We start from the raw sequence: 20176 nt of genomic DNA on the forward strand, positions 1-20176 counted from the left end.
TCCTGCTTGATTTAGTTGTTGAATTGTCCATCACCATTTATGACTGGAGGTGGCAGGATTGCAGAGCTTTGATCTGATCAAATGGCTTGTTTGTTATGTTCCTGCTGTTGGCCTAGTCTGGCAAATATGTCATACAGTCATTGAATCATAGAGCAAAATTTAAAGTGTTTTGACCATTCTAGTCATCAAGGTCAACTGGGCCAAATTCTCGTCACCCCAGCTAAGGAAGTTGAGACCATACTTAGATGTAATGAGATGGAAAGGAAGAAGAAACATACCGAGAGCATGCAGGTGACAGCAGTGACACATCTTTGTAAATAATCTTCAACTTTTGTAAATATATATTCATTTGCTCTCTTTAAATATCTGCTCTAATGTTATTTTTGCAGTCAGACCAGACTAAGTTGTATCAATGTGAGGAATGAGCAGCCTCTTCATCCTTTTTCAAGGATGTAAGAAATTGTAAGGGTCAAGTATTGCTCATCTCTCACAACCAACCGACTCCCTGACTGGAGATAGCCTCAGACATCACAGTTCCTTGACAGTGGCATTGTTGACTGCAGCCAAGGCACTGAATTTTGATTTGAACAACACTGAGGTTGAACATAATGCATAGAGATTGTGCTAGGGCTTGGCCTGCACACACCATTCCACACTTATGCCCACCTTATACATGAGAGGACTTAATTAGTGATTGCACACTTCTCTGCAGCGAAACCTTCTTCCTATGTATCATCTTTTCAAGGGAGCGCATTGCCATTCAAAGGTGAAAGATGTACAATGGTCAGTTCATATGTCCACTGTTCCTTATATCATATTGTCTGCCAATAAAAGCTGTAGAAAATGCTGCCTTTCACAGGTTCATTGCTGTCTTACAGGATGCTCAAGCATAACTTTAGAATTTACAGGCACTCTGAACATTGATGGGCTACTGCTGACAGAAGAGTCAAAAGGAGATCATTCAAGATTCCTCTCAAGCTACTCGTTGTCACGAGAGACTTCACTTCACAACATTCAGATATGAGACACTAGTTAAAGCCTTCAGAGCTACCTAACGTAAGCATCATGTGATGTAACTACACCCTCTCGCTGTTGATTTTTCTTGAATGATTAGTAGGATATGTAATATGCAGGCAGTTGAAAGTGGGATCACTGAAAGCCATCAAACATATAATTAGTGATAATGAGACATTTATTCAATAACCGAAAAAGTCAACAATAACAAGGTCCAAAAGCCCTTTGCATTAAACAAGGGCTGCTTTCCAAATGAACAACAGAATCTTCAACAACGAAAGGAAGTCCAAACTCAGTTCATTCATCCTGGAAGTGAGATTCAGTTCAGTTCCCTCTGGTTTCTCATGCTGAACAAAATGCTTTATCATGCTACCAGGGATGTCCCTCTCACTCAATGTCCTGCTCATCATCCTCAGAAGATTGCTGCTAATTCTCCAGTTACTTTGCGTCCAGGACCCACCGATTTGTTGGCTCCAGCTGTGGCTATATGAGCATGCCACAATGATGCAGGACACCCATTCTGGGCCATAGTGCAAGGCCCTGAAAGAGTACTCCAGGCATCAAAACTTCATCCTAAGGAAGTCTAAGGTCTGTTCTACTACAGCCCTGTTAGAAGTGTTGTTTCATCAGTCTCAATGGTTTCATGAAAAAGTCTTGAGCAGTGTTTGGATGGAGAAGTTGTTGCTCCCCAATGACCTTGGAAGGATGCAGTGTGAGTTCTCTAGTTTACAAGAGATATGGCAGTTCCCAAAATGTCTGCAACACACTTCTAATGATTCGGCATTGATGATCATGTACAATTTGAACACTGATGGAGTAGATTCCTTTTCTGTTGATGAACTCTGCATGCTGGTGGGTGCAGTTGATAGAATGCTGCACTAGGAAGAAGCCAGAAATGAAGAATCCCACCGTCCATTTGCTTGGCTGTTCTCATCACAAGGAAGGGATATGAAGATATTAAGATAGTGGAGAAAATGACATCAGTTACATCCGAGATGCATTTATGACTCAAGGACAGAGAGATGCCTCATAGATCCAGGTTATCGCTGAAATGGGTGGCATAAAATTTTTGAGGAGCTGTGACCTTGATGAACACCGGGATGAGATTGTTACCCAGCCCTTCTGTGCATGAATCTTACTACAGCAGATGATACAGTCTGATGATGATGGCACCAAATCTTCAGATAGTTGAAGAGAATAATAGAAGGCACAGTAGGGTCTCTATTGTACCTCCTTGGTGGATGTTTGGCTGCTATGTGTGCCTCTGGAGGGTATGCCACTGGTTGTTGCGGCTCTTGAACTATTTGACAATTCAATTGCTGTCCCCTCCTACTCAATCTTTGTATTTGAATTAAGGTCGCATTACCTCCAGCCATGGCGATGTCCACGTGAGATGCAGGAACAGATAATCTGTGGGGAATGTCAGAAAGAGAATGTAACTTTACTGAAGGAACTCCTGAGACCTCATACCTACCACAGTGAAGTCTCATGTTATATTCTCTCACAGTGTGGCATGGACACTTTCCAAGGTCATTGTCATGTGCTCATAAGGAGCACTGAGATATGTTACTTTATCCAAATGTATGCTCTGCAACCAGATTTTTTGTTATATTAGGGGCGGTAGAATTCAGCCAAAAAGTCGATATGATAGCACCCCACTCACCAAAAAAAGTGATAAGGTACCTTCGTACATTACGGTTCATATCCTGGCCTAGTGTGCAAATGTGGCAGCTCCAAATCATCGTCCTCCACCCCAACCAAGAATGTGCTTCTCATATGAGAATTCCAGGGTGATACTTTTAAGAGTATTTGTCGACTAAAATTACTTGGCTGACATGACAAGGTGACAATTAGTGTGCATAATGTACTAGTCAGTGATGCTTGATGCTATGATTCTTAATGTGCATTCTTCAACAATGAATGACATACTGATGAAACATGAATTAAAGCCAAACAGGTGGATCACCGAATCACTGCAGTCATGATTATTGCAATTGCCCCAGCAGATCCTCAAATTTTCAAACTGTTCACTCCACCCTTGAAAACAAAACAATAACTTACTCCACCCACTCTGCAAGCGGTGTCAGCTATTTCGGCAGTCATTGCACAGATGATTTCAATCCGATACTTCATATTTTTGGCAGAAAGTTCTAGCATCCACCTGGAATGCAGAGTGATTCCTCATTTTGTGCTGTCCCTGTAGCCCTGATGACCTTTCAGTCTCACACTGCTTCCATTTAGTCCCTTTGTATCAGTATTGCTGAAAAATTAAATATTTGTCAAAGTTTTTGATCTTTTGATCATATTCTTTGAATTGCGCTAATGGAAAGCTTTGAAAGATGGAAAGCTTTGAGAAAATGCTTTTTTTTCAGCAATGCTCAAGTTCTGTATTATCAGACAACCCTTTGATATAGCTGTTAGATTGAAGGCTGACTAATTGCCAGGACCTGATGTCTTGCATCCGAGGGTTTTCTTTAAAATAAGTGTCTGCTGAGATAATGGAGGCATTAGTTGAAATATTCCGGAACTCACTGGCCTCTGGGAGGATTCTAGCAGATTGGAAAACTGCTAATGTGAACCCCCTGTTCAAGAAAGGAGGGAAACAGAGAGAAGGAAACTATAGGCCAGGTAGCCGAATGTCTATCACTGGGAAAATGGTGGAAGCCGTTATTAATGAAGACGTAGCAGAACATTTAAAAAGAAACTTAAGGCAATCAAACAGTCAACATGCTTTTATTGTAGGCAAACTGTTGAAGATATCCAGGCAGAGTTGATAGAGGGCAATCAATAGATATAGTGGCCATTCAACATGATGCTGTAGTTCTAGCCTAAGCTCCTATATACTTCGTAAATTGATCTTTCAGTATATACTACCACCTATAAAAATTTACATAAAGGAACTCCTAGGTCCCTTCGCCCCTGCATACTTTTTAGATCTGAACTTTTGAGTCTATATTGCCTCTTCTTATCTGACAAACTTACACACCACTGATATTAAACTGACCAATCTTCAATTAATGGAAATGTCTGTACACCTCTGTTTGAATAATGGGGTGATATTTGGCAGTCTTTAATCCTCTGGCATCTCCCCCACATTTAAGGAAGACAGGAAGATCACGGCAAGCTCGTCCACAATCTCCACACCCACTCACTTTAGCAATGCGAGCTATATCAACCAAGTGATTTATCCATTTGAAGAATGGCCAGCCTTGCCAATACATTTTCACCTCCATCCATTACCCCCATCGCCTTCAATCAGAACAATACTTTGTCAGTTTTCTCTTCCTTAGACAATACTGGTGCCAAGTATTCATCCAGTGATAAGAATAAATGAGTGAAAATTAAATGAATAAAATAGGTGATTTGAGAGGTGAATTCAATGTGAAATCATATACCAGAAGAAAAGAGAGATGCAAAGAAAGATTAGATGAAGAAAGAGTAGAAAAGATAGAAAGTTAAAACAAGAAAACCATAAGATTCAAAATCCAACAATTTTCAGATCTCCTAAAGTGATTTTTAAATATTTACCTGCTTTAGCAAGAGAGGTTGATTTTATAGCCACTAGTTATTAAAATGGTGCTTACGCTAATAATTACAAGACTTTCGACACAAAAGCTCAATGGGCGATTAGCAGGCAATTACTTTTTGAAAATCCTAGGCTGTTTCGTGAAATTGATCAAAATCAGCCTGCAACTTTCTCAAAAATTTACCACTCACAATGTACCTTCTCCTTGCTGCAGGTGAGAAAGTGTTGCATGACGTTGGTCTCAAATTTAAGTCAAGCAATTAGTTATAATAATTGTGCACATAATGACTTCAGTAGTCTCAACTTTTTCCTTGATGAACACATGAATGGGAGACAAATAGAGGAACTTAAACTGTGTATGGCAATAAGTAGCAAGTCCAAATAAGGATTAGAAATCAGCACAGGCTTGGTGGGCCAAAGGACCTGTTCCTATGCTATATTATTCTTTGTTCTTGGCACACGCAAGTATACAGAACTATCAGCAATTCAGCTAGAACTTGCAGAAGTTGACAATGCAGCTAAAAATGGTCATTTCAATTTAAGAACAGAAAGACTGAGAGAGAGATATTAACAATGTTTTTGTCAGAACCTGTCTATTACATTAGATAGAATTTACTAATCTGTTAACAAGTTCCAGGCTGAAACTACCCTTCAAATTTCTCATATCTTCCACACAGAACGTCAATTTCAAGTCAGTGCAGTTGTTAACATGATAGAAAAGCATAACTTCAGCTTAGTCCCCTATCCCCTTCAGGGATATAGTTACATTATGAGATTTCCACAATAGAATTATTTGTTTCACAGGAATAGAGAACTTCCTCAAGATTTTACGTAGATAGCTTTCTTGGCTTTGACTGCTTGCATAAGGATCTGATGAGGCTATGTATCATTGCTACTTAAGGCATTTTTTTCTACTTACTTTCAATTTATAACTTCAAGTATGTGGAAATCTGAAGTTAACTTGCAGTCTTGCACCATCAAAAAGTTTCAAGATTTTAATGTTGTTGCACTTCGAATAGTTCATTCTGGAAAATGTAATGCCATTTCCTAATAAACCTCTCAGAGGAAAATACAAACCTTTATTTTATTCTCAGGGTTTTTAAAAAGGTAGATTTCATTTATTCATTCATGGGATGAGGACATCGCTAGCTAGGCCAGCATTTATTGCCCATCCCTAACTGCCCAGAGGGCAGTTATGAGTCAACCACATTGCTGTGGGTCTGGAGTCACATGTAGGCCAGACCAGGTAAGGATGGCAGATTTACTTCCCTAATGGATATTAGTGAGCCAGATGGGTTTTTCCCCCAACAATCGGCAATGGACTCATGGTCATCATTAGACTCTTAATTCCAGATATTTTATTGAATCCAAATTCCACCATCTGCTGTGGCGGGATTTGAACCTAGGTCCCCAGAACATTACCTGGGTTTTAGCAGTTATAAAGTCTGTATCAAAGGACTTGGGTATTTTAGTTTTAGTGTATTAAAGCACATAATGACAGAAGTAGAAAACATATGTGAATTGCAGAACATAATCACAAAATAGTAAACATTAGTTATATTCAGCCTGGGAGATTGTACAGCTAAACCTAACTTTGTTATCACTTATACAGAATGACATGGATAGGCATTAAGGGCTCAAAACCAGTAATCCCTATACACAGATTTTGTAAACCCAACTGTATAAGTCAGAATAGGGATGAAGGTCACGAAAAGCTGAGTCCTTCTGAAGCAAATAAACCTTACTGGTTTGGAAACATGCCAACATGATACCTCTTTGGCCAGATAAGTAAGAAAATTAATTCAGGTAAGTGAAGATCCTGTTCAGTTACCAACAAAATAATGCATTGATTATTGGGAATAAAGTTCAGAATTGGAATATGAAAACAACCTAATAAGGATCAGACAACAATTTAAGAAAGGGAAGAAATCCTGTATCACCTAAGTTTCAAACTTTATTTACAGGAAGTGGCATCCAAAGATGATTTTAGTATTTGCTTGATGTTGTCACAAATCTCTTGTCAGGGCCATTAGTTTCCCAGTGGCCTTAAATCCCACATTGAATGAGCATGGGTCCAATAGTCCCTTGCCTGATTCAGGCCCTATTTGATAAATTTATTGAAACTAGCCACAAAGCGTGCTCGGATTCTGCAGCAGCCTAAACAACAGCCCTTATAGAGCCTACTGGCACCCTCTGAATACGGGCATTTATTTTAACTTTTACTTTGGAGACTACCTTTAATTCATAATGGTGGCTGCAGTCAGCACAGAGCCATTATCCCTCTCTGGGCTTCTGTGTAGCTTGGCTTAACATTCATGCCAGCCAAGGAACAAAAATCTCAGATTAGCACGCTGCACCAGATTGCCTATTTGGCATCCATTACTTGCCTGATTTATTTTAATGACTCCTAAGGACAAACCTAGGATGGAGCTTAGTCTCTCTCTTCTGCTGCAAGAGTACACCAGTATCAGTCATTTTCACATGTATGTCCCATATATTTAGCCTCCTATAAAACAGTCAAGAAGTAAATTCCACACCAGGTTCTGCTACACTCATGGAGATGGCAACTAACCACATACGAGAGAAAGAACTGGCTGAGTGAAAGGAATGTGCGAGTGCCGGTTCAGGAACTGATGCCAAGTTTAGTGGTATACTGTCGAATGTGATCCAAATGTTTATACTGTACATAGGAGTTACCTGGACTTGAAAATCCATGGTAAAATTTACAAATGATACTCAGCTTGAAGAAGGGGGCAGTAATGTTTATTTTGGTATCCAGGAAAATAAGGATAGAGAACAGTGGGCAGACTGGGGGGAAAAGATCAGGTAATTGCTTATATCTTTTTCACTGGCATGAAGATACTTCACAATATTAGATAGGATGTGTGAATGTGAATGCTGATCATTTCTGTGATTTAGTAAGTTGAACACAAATATTCACCTTCCAGTTATTACGTAAACTAAAACTATTTTACAACATGTAATGGTAAGCAGATTAAGGTAATCACCTGATGAAATAGGTTATGATTGCACTATATGGTGGTACTAGCCGTATCTCAGTGTTCACCTGAAGGAAAATCCAGCAGAGGATAGTTTGTAGCACGTGGTATTCAGAAAAAGTAAACAATCTGAAACAGCAGAACACCATAATGTGAATTTCAACATGTAACATCACTGTAGAGGGGTAATGTAATAATTATAAATTGCAACATAATTGTCAATGTCATGTGAGAAGAGATTTATAAGCTCAATTATATTAATGTCAATCCCTGTTTCTGTTTCACCATTCCATCAGACTGTTTGCCAATTTCCTCTTCAGTGAGGCCAGATAAAAGATCTTCAGCCTATTGGCTTGGATTACTTCGCAATTGAATGTCATTTAATTCAAATTTGATAATTTCACTGAAGAGAGGGTAAGATTCATCTATGTCAACCGAGCACATTTTACACCAAGTGATTTGAAGTGTCTGCTTATTCATAAACAAAAAGAAATGCTAATTCTGGTTTGTAGCTGATGGTGCAATTGAACAGGGGTTGAAACATCATTGTGGATTGAGAGATAGACTGCCTGGATAAGGTGGGCGAGTGTCAGTGTGACTGAAAGCTTGGTGAGAGAAGACTATCTCCACATCGCACTGACAACTGAGAAAGTAATTTAACAATGAAATTTAGCAACCCATGATCTTTCCATAAAAATATGGAAGAAAAGCCCTGTGATTGTTATCATGACCTGCTATATAAATGATGGAATACTGAATCACCCTACATGTTAAGCTAGAACAAGCCCACACCACCTGTATTTTCAGTAAGTGCATGCCTATATTCTAAATTCCTTATGGGCTGCCAGGTTTTCCAAGACTATACCAGCCTGTTGGAAACTATTGTTCGGGGATTGTTAATTTTCCAAGTTGGCATTCATATGGAAATCTACATTAAATGTTGGCCTCTAGGGTATCTCTGACATACTTCATAAAATAGTCAGATGAAAGATGACAGAAAGTGTACAGGCATCTCAGTTTATAATGTTTAAAACTAAGAAGTAACTCAGGTGAATCCTGATGTGTCTTCAGAAACAAACCCCGATTTGAAATGTATTCTATTTCTAATAAATCATACAGAAATAATTCCAAATTATTACTGAATGGCTTTCTTTTAACATACTTGCAAGCAGTATGTATAAACCCGATTGCCAACCAAGCATATAATTAATTTCTTCCAGATCATGCTGTTAATCACTGTTTCCAGCCCTGAAATATGATCATAATCTTTAAACATGATTCAACGTTGAAGATTTTTCCTTTAATATGTATTTTCCTGTGAATAATATCAGTTAAATATTTAATGGAAAAAATAACTCAATGTCAAAAATATAAGTATCTTGCAAACTATCATACAACTACAATTAGTAACTATAGCTGTTAATGTTTGAGATATTACATATAGACATGGATAATACAGTAAAACAAATAGATTTTTCTTTCATTTACTCCCTTACTTTCCTAATGACAATGATTCATGTTGGAGTGCAATCAACAACAAACATATGAGCCCATTTTGTGTATGTGAATTTGACCAGTATTTGCTGGGTGGCTGTTTGACCATGGAGAACTTCACAGCTGAGCTTAGTCCTGATGTGCATGTAGAAACACAGGTATTACACAGCACGAGTCATTGGATACGAATCAGAAAGAATCTTACATAGTTTTACGGCCCTGAGGTCATTGTCTTGGCCACTTGAGGTGCTGCAGAGACTGCTTCCTTGTGGTAACATTGTATTTTCCTCCAGTGCAAGGAAGAGTTTCTTCTGAAAAGTGGAAATACCACTGGGAGAAAATCCTTTATAACATTTGACCACAACTCAGGAAAATGTGTTGAATTCATGAGGGGCTATGTTGTCAGGTAGCAATCCTGCTACATGCCACTTTCAGCACATAACATGCAGTAGAACAGAGTCAGACATTGAAACCTGTTAATGTCGCCAACTGAAACTTACAAACTGAAATATACAGGCTTTGAAATTCTTCAAGAAACTGGTGTAGTCCCTATGATTACACAGTTTCCATTGTCCTTGAATGCTGACCTCACAGGGTTTGTGAGGGTCACTGGTAAGGAATCTGACTATCATGGGAAGGCCAATTTGTATGCATTTCTTATATTCATATTCCACAAACCATGATAGATAACAGATAGATATTCAATGTGCCTAATAGGGACAAGGGAAACATGTGATTATACTGTAGTTTACTATCTAGTCCCAGTTTCACAGTCAAAATTGAGCAAAATTTGAGAGACTCCAATTCATGGACCACTTGATCTGCACCGACAGGAATAATATGCTTCCCAAACAAAATGGATATCCAGGATAAGATCCAAAACTATAAACTCCACTATTCAGTTTAGTCAGTGCTGTTTCAATATGGAATTAGCTCAGTGAAAATTCTACATTAAAACTAGACAGGGAGTAGCATACTAATAGTTTAATAACACAATTAAAATCAGTATTGATTTATTAAATCTAAGTTGTTATTTAACATATTTCTAAACAGATCTTGCACTATAACATGGGTTACTTACCTAGGTGATAACAAAGTTTTTTGCAAAACATCCTTTTGCAGATTTCGAAAAGTGATTTCATATCTTAGATGTACAATGAGATTTAACTCCAACCATCTCTCACAAGCCAGTACCAGTTTCTTCTGGTTATACTGAATCAGAAACAACAAATCAATAGTACATTCAATAACTCCCATTAAACAATAGCTCCATCTGGAGTCCTAAGAGCAAAGCATAGTCATCTGTAATTAGAAAGAGAATATAATTTAGTGAATTTCAAATGTAAATTATTCTTTACAAACCAGTTTATATCTGTGTTGACAAAGCTTAGACAGGCACTCCAGAGGTTGACATAGAACCATGGGATGAACTGACAAGGTTGCTTTTAGTTCCCCTGCACTGGAGCTCGCAGTGCCAATTTTCAGAGAAACAAGCCAAACGTTTGGTGAAATCGCCTGTCTTAAAGCTTGTGGTTTTGACAAGGGGCATGGAAGACTCTGACTCCACAGTGGCCAGTGGTTTGACACAGGGTCTAGAACCTATCCTCTCTATCATGAAGAGGCAGGCTAATTGTATCTGGTAACTTGTGGATAATAACATCGTACAGCACTTGATGACTCTAGTCACAGTTTCTGCTGGCAATTTCACAGATGCAACATAGAAAGCATCTTATCCAGATGCTTAAAATGGCAACTGCTCTGCCCAAGACTGCAAGAAATTGCAAAGAGTTGTGAACGTAGTCCAGTGCATCACGAAAACCAGTCTTCCTTCCTTTGACTCTGTCTATACTTCCAATTGTCTCAGGCAAGTAGCCAACATAATAAAAGGCCCCCTCCAACCCTGATTATATTGTCTTCCACCCTCTGCCATCAGGCAGAAGATACAAAAGTTTGAAAACGTGTATCAACAGATTCAAGAACAGCTTCTTCCCCTTTGATATCAGACTTATGAACAGACCTTTCATATATTGGAGTTGATCTTTTTCTGCACCTTCTCTGTGGCTGTAACACTATATTCTACATTCTGTTCTAGTAACCTGATGTACTTATGTAAGATATAAATTGGATGGATAGCACGCAAAACAATTCTTTTCACTGTAACTCAGTACATGTGACAATAATAAATCAAATCAAATCAAATCAAATGTGTAATTCCTGTAATAGAAGCACAGAATTATTCCAGATCAATTATTATGGCTTCCATAGTCCAAACTACTTCCATTGAATTGCTGGCATGTTCCATGGAATAGTAATGTGTTACAATGAAAGAATATGCAGCTGGCTCTGTGCCTCTTGCTTAAAAGGGGCATGTAGAGTACCTTTGACACCCACAATCTGACCTCCAGTAAATTACTAGACCGGCTGAACAAATATCTCAAGGTAGTGACATGGGAATTGTGTAGCAATAACTACTGGCCTGTTTTGAAATGGCAGTCATTCAATGCCCTTAGATTCTCCACGAACATCAACCTCACAGTGCTGCAGCTTCTTGGTGTAGCATTTATAGGATAGCCACTAAGAGAAAACCTAAGCATGAATAGTTGGATATTTGTAAGTACTGTTGGTTGTTTTAATGGTCTCATTGTTGTTGATCAAGAAAGGTTATGCTAATTGTGATTAGTATCTTCACAGGGAAGAGGTTGAAAAGATTGAATGTACATGGAGTTTTCTTGTCCTGTCAGGTAAGATATGCGGCAACAGTGTTCATTAATCCAACGGAGAATGTCTTTCAAACGTGGTCTTCAATGGATGGTGACCACACATGTGCAAGCACTAGTTTCCTGGGAACACACCAATTCTATTAAGTTGAAAATTCTCCAGTTCTGGTCTTCTCAGGTAATAGGGATTTATATATGGTCATTCTTCAGAATGTATAAAGACTGAGCAAACTCCCTTAGGCTAAGGTGCATGGGGCCTTGTGTCATGTGACTGCTAACATTGGTCTCATGGTGAAATGAAAAAATGAAGCATTACTATAACTTAAAGTGTGAGGTCTGAGTCTTCCTTCCATGAGGCTACAGAGCTGTGTGGACCTCACAGACTGATCTGGGGATTCTGTGTGTATCCATGCTGCGATAAGGAATGTGACGAGAGTGTTATCATTCTGCATCAAATTTCTATACTTCCCATTGCAGAGTTTTGAAATGATGTGTTAAAGTGGAATTTATCTTCAACTACCAAACATCAAAATGCAGCTCTCTTGTTTGTGAGGCTATTCAAGTTCTAAATTAAGCACGATACAATTTTGTCTTTGCTGTATTCAAATTATATATGATTAAAATATTAGTGAAGACATGAGCATAAAATGACACAAGCACGCTGGACAGGGTGTGCTTGTTGAGCAGTTCTCTACACAATTTGCTACATTGTGTCTGAGCTCATTTGATTGATTGCTTATCATCAAGATGTATTTGTTTTTCATTTAATATCTTATTTTATACTTATTAAGTTAAACTCTTCAGTCCAAGGATAAATAACATTTCTTACATTTTACTATGTCTTGATCATTTTTATGACTAAAAATCTGCCAAATGATTGGACTATGCAAGAAATTCAATTTAAAGAAGAATTTGGTGAGTGGATCAGAATAGTGAGCAGTCATAGAGTCATACAGCAGAGAAACAGATCCTTCGGTTCAACTCATCCAAGCCGACCAGACATCCCAATTTGATCTAGTCTCATTTGCCAGCATTTGGCCCATATCAGTCTAAACTCTTCCTTTTCAAACACCCACCCAAATGCCTGTTAAATGTTGTAATTGTACCTACCTCCAGCACTTCCTCTGACAGCTCGTGACATACATGCACCACCCTCTGCATGAAAATGTTACTCATCAGGCCTTTTTTAAATCTTTACTCTCTCGCCTTAAACTTATACTCTCTAGTTTTGGACTCCCCCAGCCTAGGATAAAGACCTTGGCTATTCACGCTAACTGTGCCCCTCATGATTTTATAAACCTATATAATGTCACCTCTCAGCCTCCGATGCTCCAGAGAAAAAAACCCCAACCTATTCCCCGTCTGCCTATATGTCAAACACACCAGACTCGGCAACATCCTTTTAAATCTTTTCTGAACCCTCTCAAGTTTAGTAACATCCTTCCTGTAGAAGGGCAACCAGAATTGTACGCTGTATTCTAAAAATGGTCTCACAACATCCTGTACAGCCACAACATGACATCCCAACTCCTATACTCAATGTTCTGACCAATGAAGGCAATTGTTTCAAATACCTTCTTCACCATCCTGTTTACCTGCGACTCAACTTTCAAAGAACTACATACCTACCCCTAGGTGTCTTTTTTTCAGTATTACTCCCCAGGGCCCTACCATTTACCGTATAAGTCTTGCTCTTGTTTGCCATACCAAAATGCAACACCTCAACATTTATCTAAATTAAACTCCATCTGCCTCTCCTCAACCCATTGGCCCATCTGATCAAGGTCCTGTTGTATTCTGAGATAACATTCTTTAATGTCCACTATACCACCTATTTTGGTGTCATCTGCAAATTTAATAATCATATCTCCTCTATCCACATCCAAATCATTTATATAAATGATGAAAAGCAGTGAACCCAGCACCTATCCTTGAGGCATACCACAGATCACAGGCCTCCAGTCTGAATAGCAACCTTCTATCATTCTCTGTCTCCTACCTATAAGCCAATTTTGTGTCCAGTTGGCTAGCATCCCCTGGATCCCATGTGATCTAACCTTACTAACCAGGTCTACCAAGCGGAACCTTGTTGAATGCTTTGTTGAAGTCCACACAGACAACGTCTACCACTCTACCTTCATCAATCTTCTTTGTCACCTCTTCAAAAAACTCAGTCACGTTCCTGAGACATGATTTCCCATACAAAGCCGTGTTAACTATCCCTAATCAGTTCTTGCCTTTCCAAATGCAATGTAAATCCTATCCCTCTGAATCCCCTCCAACAGCTCACCCACCACTGACATTAGGCTCACCGGTTTATGGTTCCCTGGCTTTTCCTTACAGGCTTTCTTAAATAATGGCACCATATTAGCCAACCTCCAGTCTTCCAGCTCCTCACCCGTGGCTGTTGATGATACAACTATCTCAGCTAAGGGCGCAGCAATCTTTTTCCTAGCATCCAACAAAGTTGTGGGAATCACCTGATCAGGTCGCAGGATTTTATCGACCTTTACGCATTTTAAAACCTCCAGCATCTCCTCCTCTGTGGTATGAACTCTTTTCAAGCCATCACAATTTATTTCTCCTAGTTCCCTAGCTAATTAATGTTCTCACCTATCACCAATATAAATGGAAAAATTGTGATATTATCCCTATTATTTTCCCATGTGTTGGCAATCAGTGAGGTGACATAATGACGCACTCAAAGTTATCAGAAAAGTATCATTTTGGAGTATAATTAGAGATCATTATAGTTATTTACCTTTGATGCAGCTTCATGGAAATGACATACTGTGGTACCATTTATGTTATCTAACATAACCGATACACACCTGCAATAACAACACATTATTTGTATCTACTTAAATTATATTGTTCGTACATTAATATATTCTTCTATATCATCATATTTGATAGAAAAGTTATAAATTTATTATTAGAACTTGTCAGTTACAATTACATATACACCACAACATAATGCAAGCAAACCTCCAAATGTCATTTATTTTGTATTCAGAATGTAGCCAGTCTTTAAGTTAGATTGTGGAGAAGTGGAAGGTAATTGTATAAATACAGACAGGGTGAGGGTTAAGACTGCAAATATTTACAAGGGCAAGTCTTTTAATTGGTAAATGCAATGGTGTCAAAAGAAAGGGAGAGAGGTATATTTTTGTTCACAATATTGTTGTAATACAATATCACCACTCCAAATGCTTACCACCCGATTAGAAGACAATGGAAGCAGGGGCAGTAAATATTATTAAAGAATGGAAAAAAACTCCACTTTTGAATCTTGCTAAAATGTTCCCCTTTCCCAGGTGGAATAATGTGTGTGCATGACAAAAAGGAATAATACTTGGTGTACTTTGATAGGTTTTCATTATGATGCTTCAAAAGGGATAAGATTCTTGCATCAAAAAGAGCCAGAAAATTCGAACAAGGCTAGACTCAAGTATGAAAGAAAAAAGGTAAACCCTTTAAAAGAATGGTATGATTACATGCAATTACTCATGTATTAAAATTGACATGTTAAAATATGATTTTTCTACAATCTTTCCATGAATCAGGTGTGTTTTCCTCTTCAAACGTGTTACAAAAAATCGTCTATGGTTAAATTCTATAGCCATGCCAGCTGCAATGATTCAAACAAAAATGTTTAGCTTTGTTGTTAAGCCTAGCATCAGTAAAATTGAGCCACAGAGCTGAGGTTTCTCAATCTAATTAAGCTGAAATTCAGATAGTTTCTACACATATCTTGCTAATAACAATTTAAGATAAAAGTTCTTGAGAATCTTTTCAAAATATACTTAAATATTAATGTTGGCATAAAGTAACTAGAAATTAATGTACACAGTGTTCAACAAAGGAACAGTACTATGCAAACAATAAAACAATAACAACATTAAGTTATAAGATTTGTTTTCATAACTATAATAAGATAAAGTTCACAGCTATTGAATCATTATTTACGTACATTAAATACAGCGAAATAATTCTGTTAGGCTTTTTTTTCCAAATCTAATATACCCTGATGTTGTTAGAAGATCAAACTTAGAATGAGGCTTAGTGAGAAAAAATTTTTTTTTAAAAATTGTGAAAAAAAATGCACCATAGTATACCTGAGTTTCACAGCATCTAAAAATGTATGGCATAAATTCGGCATTTGGAACTAGGCTAAATTCATGAAACTCACATTTAAGTGAGGGTAGAGCATTAAAAAAAGTGAATTGAGATTTTGGTAAGCCTAACCCAGAAGTGATGCAAATTACATTGGAAACTTATATATACCAAATTATTAGAAATTAGTTTATATGCTTACAAATAGCTTGAAATGAGGAAAAGAATAAGCTAGTGCTGTAAGTTTCATTTCATCTATAAACTGCTCAAGGTTTGGTTTCCCTAGAAATAAGGCTGGTAGAATAATGAAGGATGACTTCCCTGAAATGGGTCCCTTGGTAGACAAAAAGTCTCCTTCAAAAGTGGGAAAAACTGTTAGATACTTAAACAAGTAATCATAACACAAAGCCGTGCTGTATTCTTCATTTAACCTTAAGTTGAATGTTTCCTGAACAATTTGAGTTGATTTGTGATTGTATGTAGAATAGATGTGACCTTAGTGAACAACATCATGGTTCAACAATTTGATGAGGACATCTTGAGATAAGAGAATGAAAATATAAGGTAAAAGTGATTGATAAAGGCCTGCAGGTATGTACAAATGTTCAGGCGTTAGAGACAGGCATTACATTTAAGGTAGTACTTTCAATGTACTAAACAAGCCCAATGTTTAGACAAATAACTTATACCTAATAGGATATTTTGAAATAAAGTAAATCTTTATAGTCCAAAAGGCTTTGTCAATAACTTATTCAGGTAAGAACCCCTGAAAAAGGGGAAATAATGTAAAATAATCTGGAAAAGTTCGGTGCTGTCGTCAAAGGCAACTTTTTGGGCAAACTCACCTCAGGTGTTCAAAACATTGAGAAAACTTGAGCACTGAGAAGAGAAGCAGAATAAGAGAGGGCTGCTTGTGCTTGTCAGCTATCCTGCCTGATTGTGGTCCAGGCCTCATTATTTCTCACATTGATATGTTTTTACTGTATAACTAATAATGTTACATCCCATTTTCAACTCTTACGGTAACATCAATATCTCACCATTTAACAAAGAACTGCAGGTGCTGGAAATCTGAAACAAAAACAGAAATTGCTGGCAAAATTCAGCAGATCTGTGGAGAGAAAGTACAGTTAACGTTTCGAGTCCAGTGGCTCTTCATCAGGACTGATAGCGGTTAAGGAAAAGTGGAATTTATGCTGAAAATGAGGGGGAGGGAGGGAGGAATAGTAGAGGTGAATGGATTAGCAGCAAAGGAGCCCAGAGGGAGAGAGATACATAGAAGGGGTAGGTAAATGAGGGGATTATGGATGGCAGGCCAGGACAGAAGAGAAGCTGCATAAGTGATAATGAGAGCTGAGAGAAAGGGTAGTCTGTGCTGAAAGCAAACCAGACTGCGGGGTCCCTAAGCAGAAAATGAGATGCTGTTGTTTGCGATTTTGCTGAGGCTCTCTAGAACACTGCAGCAGGCTTACGACAGAAATGTTGGTACATCAGCACACCACTGTTCCCACGCTAACATTTCTGTCTCAGACCTGCTGCAGTGCTCCAGCAAGCCTCAGCACGAACTCAAAGACAACACCTCACTTTATGCTTGAGGACTCTGCAGCCTCTACGACTCAATATCGAGTTCAATAACGTTAGAGCCTAATTCTGTCCTTCAATGTTTTATACCCACCCCAACACTGGGTCATGCTACGACATTTGTTGCTTCCAGCACAGCCCACCCATTTTCACCTACTCTCAGGCCTATTATCATATCACATGGTTTGCTTTCAGCCCAGACCACCCTTTTTCCTTCTACCCTCAACTCTCATTATCACTTGTGCAGTTTCTCTTCTGACCTGGCCTGCTATCTATTATCCCCTCTTTTACCTACCCCTTTAATCTCTCTCTTTCTCTGGGCTCTATTGCCACCTATCCACTCACCTCTCAATTTCCCCCTCCCCCAACCTTGTTTTCAGCACAAATACCAGGTTTTACAAGCTGGTATCTGTTCTGATGAAAAGTCACTGGACTCGAAATGCTTACACTGCTTTCTTTCCACAGATGTTGCCAGACCTGCTGAGTTTCGCCAGTTTTAATACCTAACTATATTGGTTGTACTGAAATCCTGATTGTTACATTGGTTGGATAGTGATAGTATTCGAGTTCTAAGGAGGAGATAGACAGATTTTTGATCAGTCAATGGGTTGAAGGGTTATGGGGAATGTGCGGGCAAGTGGAGTTGAGGCCAAGATGAGATCAGCTATGATCGTATTAAAAAGCGGAGTAGACTCGAGGGACTGAATTGCAAATTCTTACTCCTGGTTCATATGTTTTTATGAGTGGCTTATGAAGTATCTTTCCAAGATTTAATAATCGCGCAGGATAAATTGTTTTATTGCAAATCTCCAACATTGTATTGTTTTTGTTACTGCAAAAATTAAAACCAATTCTTCATACATACTTGTGAAACAAGCTCATGAATTTCAGAACTGAAGCAGCAGCAAAGACACCCAGAATATATTCTGCCTCCACATATGGTTCATCATAATACAGGTTTCCCAGTGCTGTCGCAAAACCTATCCAAAGAAATATAAAGTGTCAAAACAAAACAGGGATTCATATATTGCAAGGCATTTAAATTACATACTTGGTAACGCTAGTTCCTACTCAGTGAGTGGAATTGCATGCAGATGGTTACTCATAATGCTTATCAGGCACAACAATTGATTTCATAACCTAATTCAAAATAGATTAATTCAACCAATAATAATATCATAGTACATGCTAGCTTGAAGAGAATCCCCTCAATTTGTCATGTTCATATTATTACATAGGAAAAAACATATTTCTGACAGTGGATTCTATGCCTCTTATAAAGATAAATCATACAAAATGCAGACAGACCAATAGAATGGAATATATAATGTGGTTTGGCCCTTTCAACAAAACGGTAACAGTAACTATTAATATAGAAAACTGTTTGTGGGGCATGGGTGTTGCTGGCTGACCAACATGTATTGACCTTCCTGAGTTGCCCTTGAGAAGGTGGTGGTGAACGACCTCGCCTAACTGTTGCAGTCCATCTGCTGTGGGTTGACCCACAATACCATTAGAAAGGGAATTCCAGGATTTGGACCCAGCGACAGTGACGGAATGGCAATATATTTCCAAGTCAGGATGGCGAGTGGCTTTGGAGGGGAACTGTTTCCAGGTATCTGCTGCCCTGGAAGTCATTGTGGGTTTGGAAGGTGCTGTCTGAGGACTTTTGATGAATAATAGTTTTTATCACATTGCTCATCATGGATGTTGCAGTACTTCAAGAATTTAATGCCATGTAAAGTTTAACACCCTCGATTGTTGGAACATTTCAATGTCCTAGAAAATACCTGGAAGGTCGATAGCTAAATTTATGGAGGATAAGAGAACAAAAAGAATAGAAAAGATGAAGACAAAGGTTTGAAATCTTGGGAGCCCACAGGAGAAGCTAAAGACCTGGTGGGATGTTCAGGAAAGGGTCATGGAAGGGAAGTAAAGTTGCCGTAGGGCTGCTCTGTCATTAGAGAGATATGACTGGTGGTAGTTTAACCTAAGAGTCAGCATTCCTCAGGTAAGAAGTAAGGTTGAGAAGGCAGGACCTTCATAGTAACCTCAGCTGGTGTGGGAATCAAGCCTATGCTATTGGTGTCACCGTGTATTACAAGCCAGCTGGCCAGTCAACTGAGCTAACCAACTCCCAAGGGAAAGGGGAGGATTGTTATAACTCATAACCAGAATTGAGAGCTTGGAAATAATGCCACATCAATAATACAATTAATGGCAGAAACAAATTTAGACATCAGTCAAAGGTTAGGAGCAAATACATCAGAGTATCACAGTAGCCTACAACACTGTTGAAAAGACAAAAAAAGTTGAAACTGGTTTGTGTGTGCTTGTCAATTAGGTTGCTTAGTCTTTTTGCGAGTTCAAAAGCTGCTGAATAGTAAATGTGAATATTTGTGAAGAATGTCTGAGCAAGTTTGCATTAAATTTACCAAAGTTAAAAGAAGAAGCAGCCAGAAGAAGGTCAGGCTATTAGAAAGCATTACTCTGTTTGGTGGTAGTACAAGTTCTAAGTGCGATACAGGGAAAAAGTCATTTGTACATTTTCCCAGATTGATCAAAAGGCAGAACTTCTCAGGTTTAATAAGTCAGAATGGAATAAATTGTTGCTGGCCACTTTAAGCTCAGGGACGTAATCAGCCCCATGAGATGAGGAGGAGAATGGCTCGAGGCACCTAGATGAAATGAAGACCTAGATATCATGGGCTACAAACCTCAGAAAAGAG

At 38.5% G+C, this 20176-nt stretch overlaps 1 protein-coding gene across 1 annotated transcript; it reads right to left on the minus strand.

The window, feature by feature from the left end:
- Positions 1-1656: 1656 nt before the first annotated feature.
- LOC109931828 (BTB (POZ) domain containing 16) lies at positions 1657-16821 on the minus strand. Its single transcript, XM_048609194.1, has 5 exons — positions 16712-16821; positions 14512-14581; positions 10115-10245; positions 7549-7668; positions 1657-2424 (listed from the first exon to the last, which is right to left on the minus strand). The coding sequence occupies exons 1-5, from the start codon at positions 16819-16821 to the stop codon at positions 2124-2126; spliced, it is 732 nt and encodes a 243-aa protein (XP_048465151.1). The 3' UTR covers positions 1657-2123.
- Between the last annotated feature and the right edge of the window lie 3355 nt (positions 16822-20176).

This window comes from Rhincodon typus, chromosome 20, assembly GCF_021869965.1.
Source record: "Rhincodon typus isolate 14 chromosome 20, sRhiTyp1.1, whole genome shotgun sequence".
NCBI classification, from domain to species: Eukaryota; Metazoa; Chordata; class Chondrichthyes; order Orectolobiformes; family Rhincodontidae; genus Rhincodon; species Rhincodon typus.

Bases quoted from the DNA above. Each gene is read 5' to 3' on its own strand.
- LOC109931828 (XM_048609194.1), bottom strand. From the start codon at position 16,821: ATGAGGCCTGGACCACAATCAGGCAGGATAGCTGACAAGCACAAGCAG. The intron at 14,582-16,711 runs GTGAGTTTGCCC...TTGTTATTGCAG, and splicing joins CAATGTTTTGAACACCTGAG to GTGTGTATCGGTTATGTTAG. The intron at 2,425-7,548 runs GTGATTACCTTA...CATTCCCCACAG, and splicing joins ATCATAACCTATTTCATCAG to ATTATCTGTTCCTGCATCTC.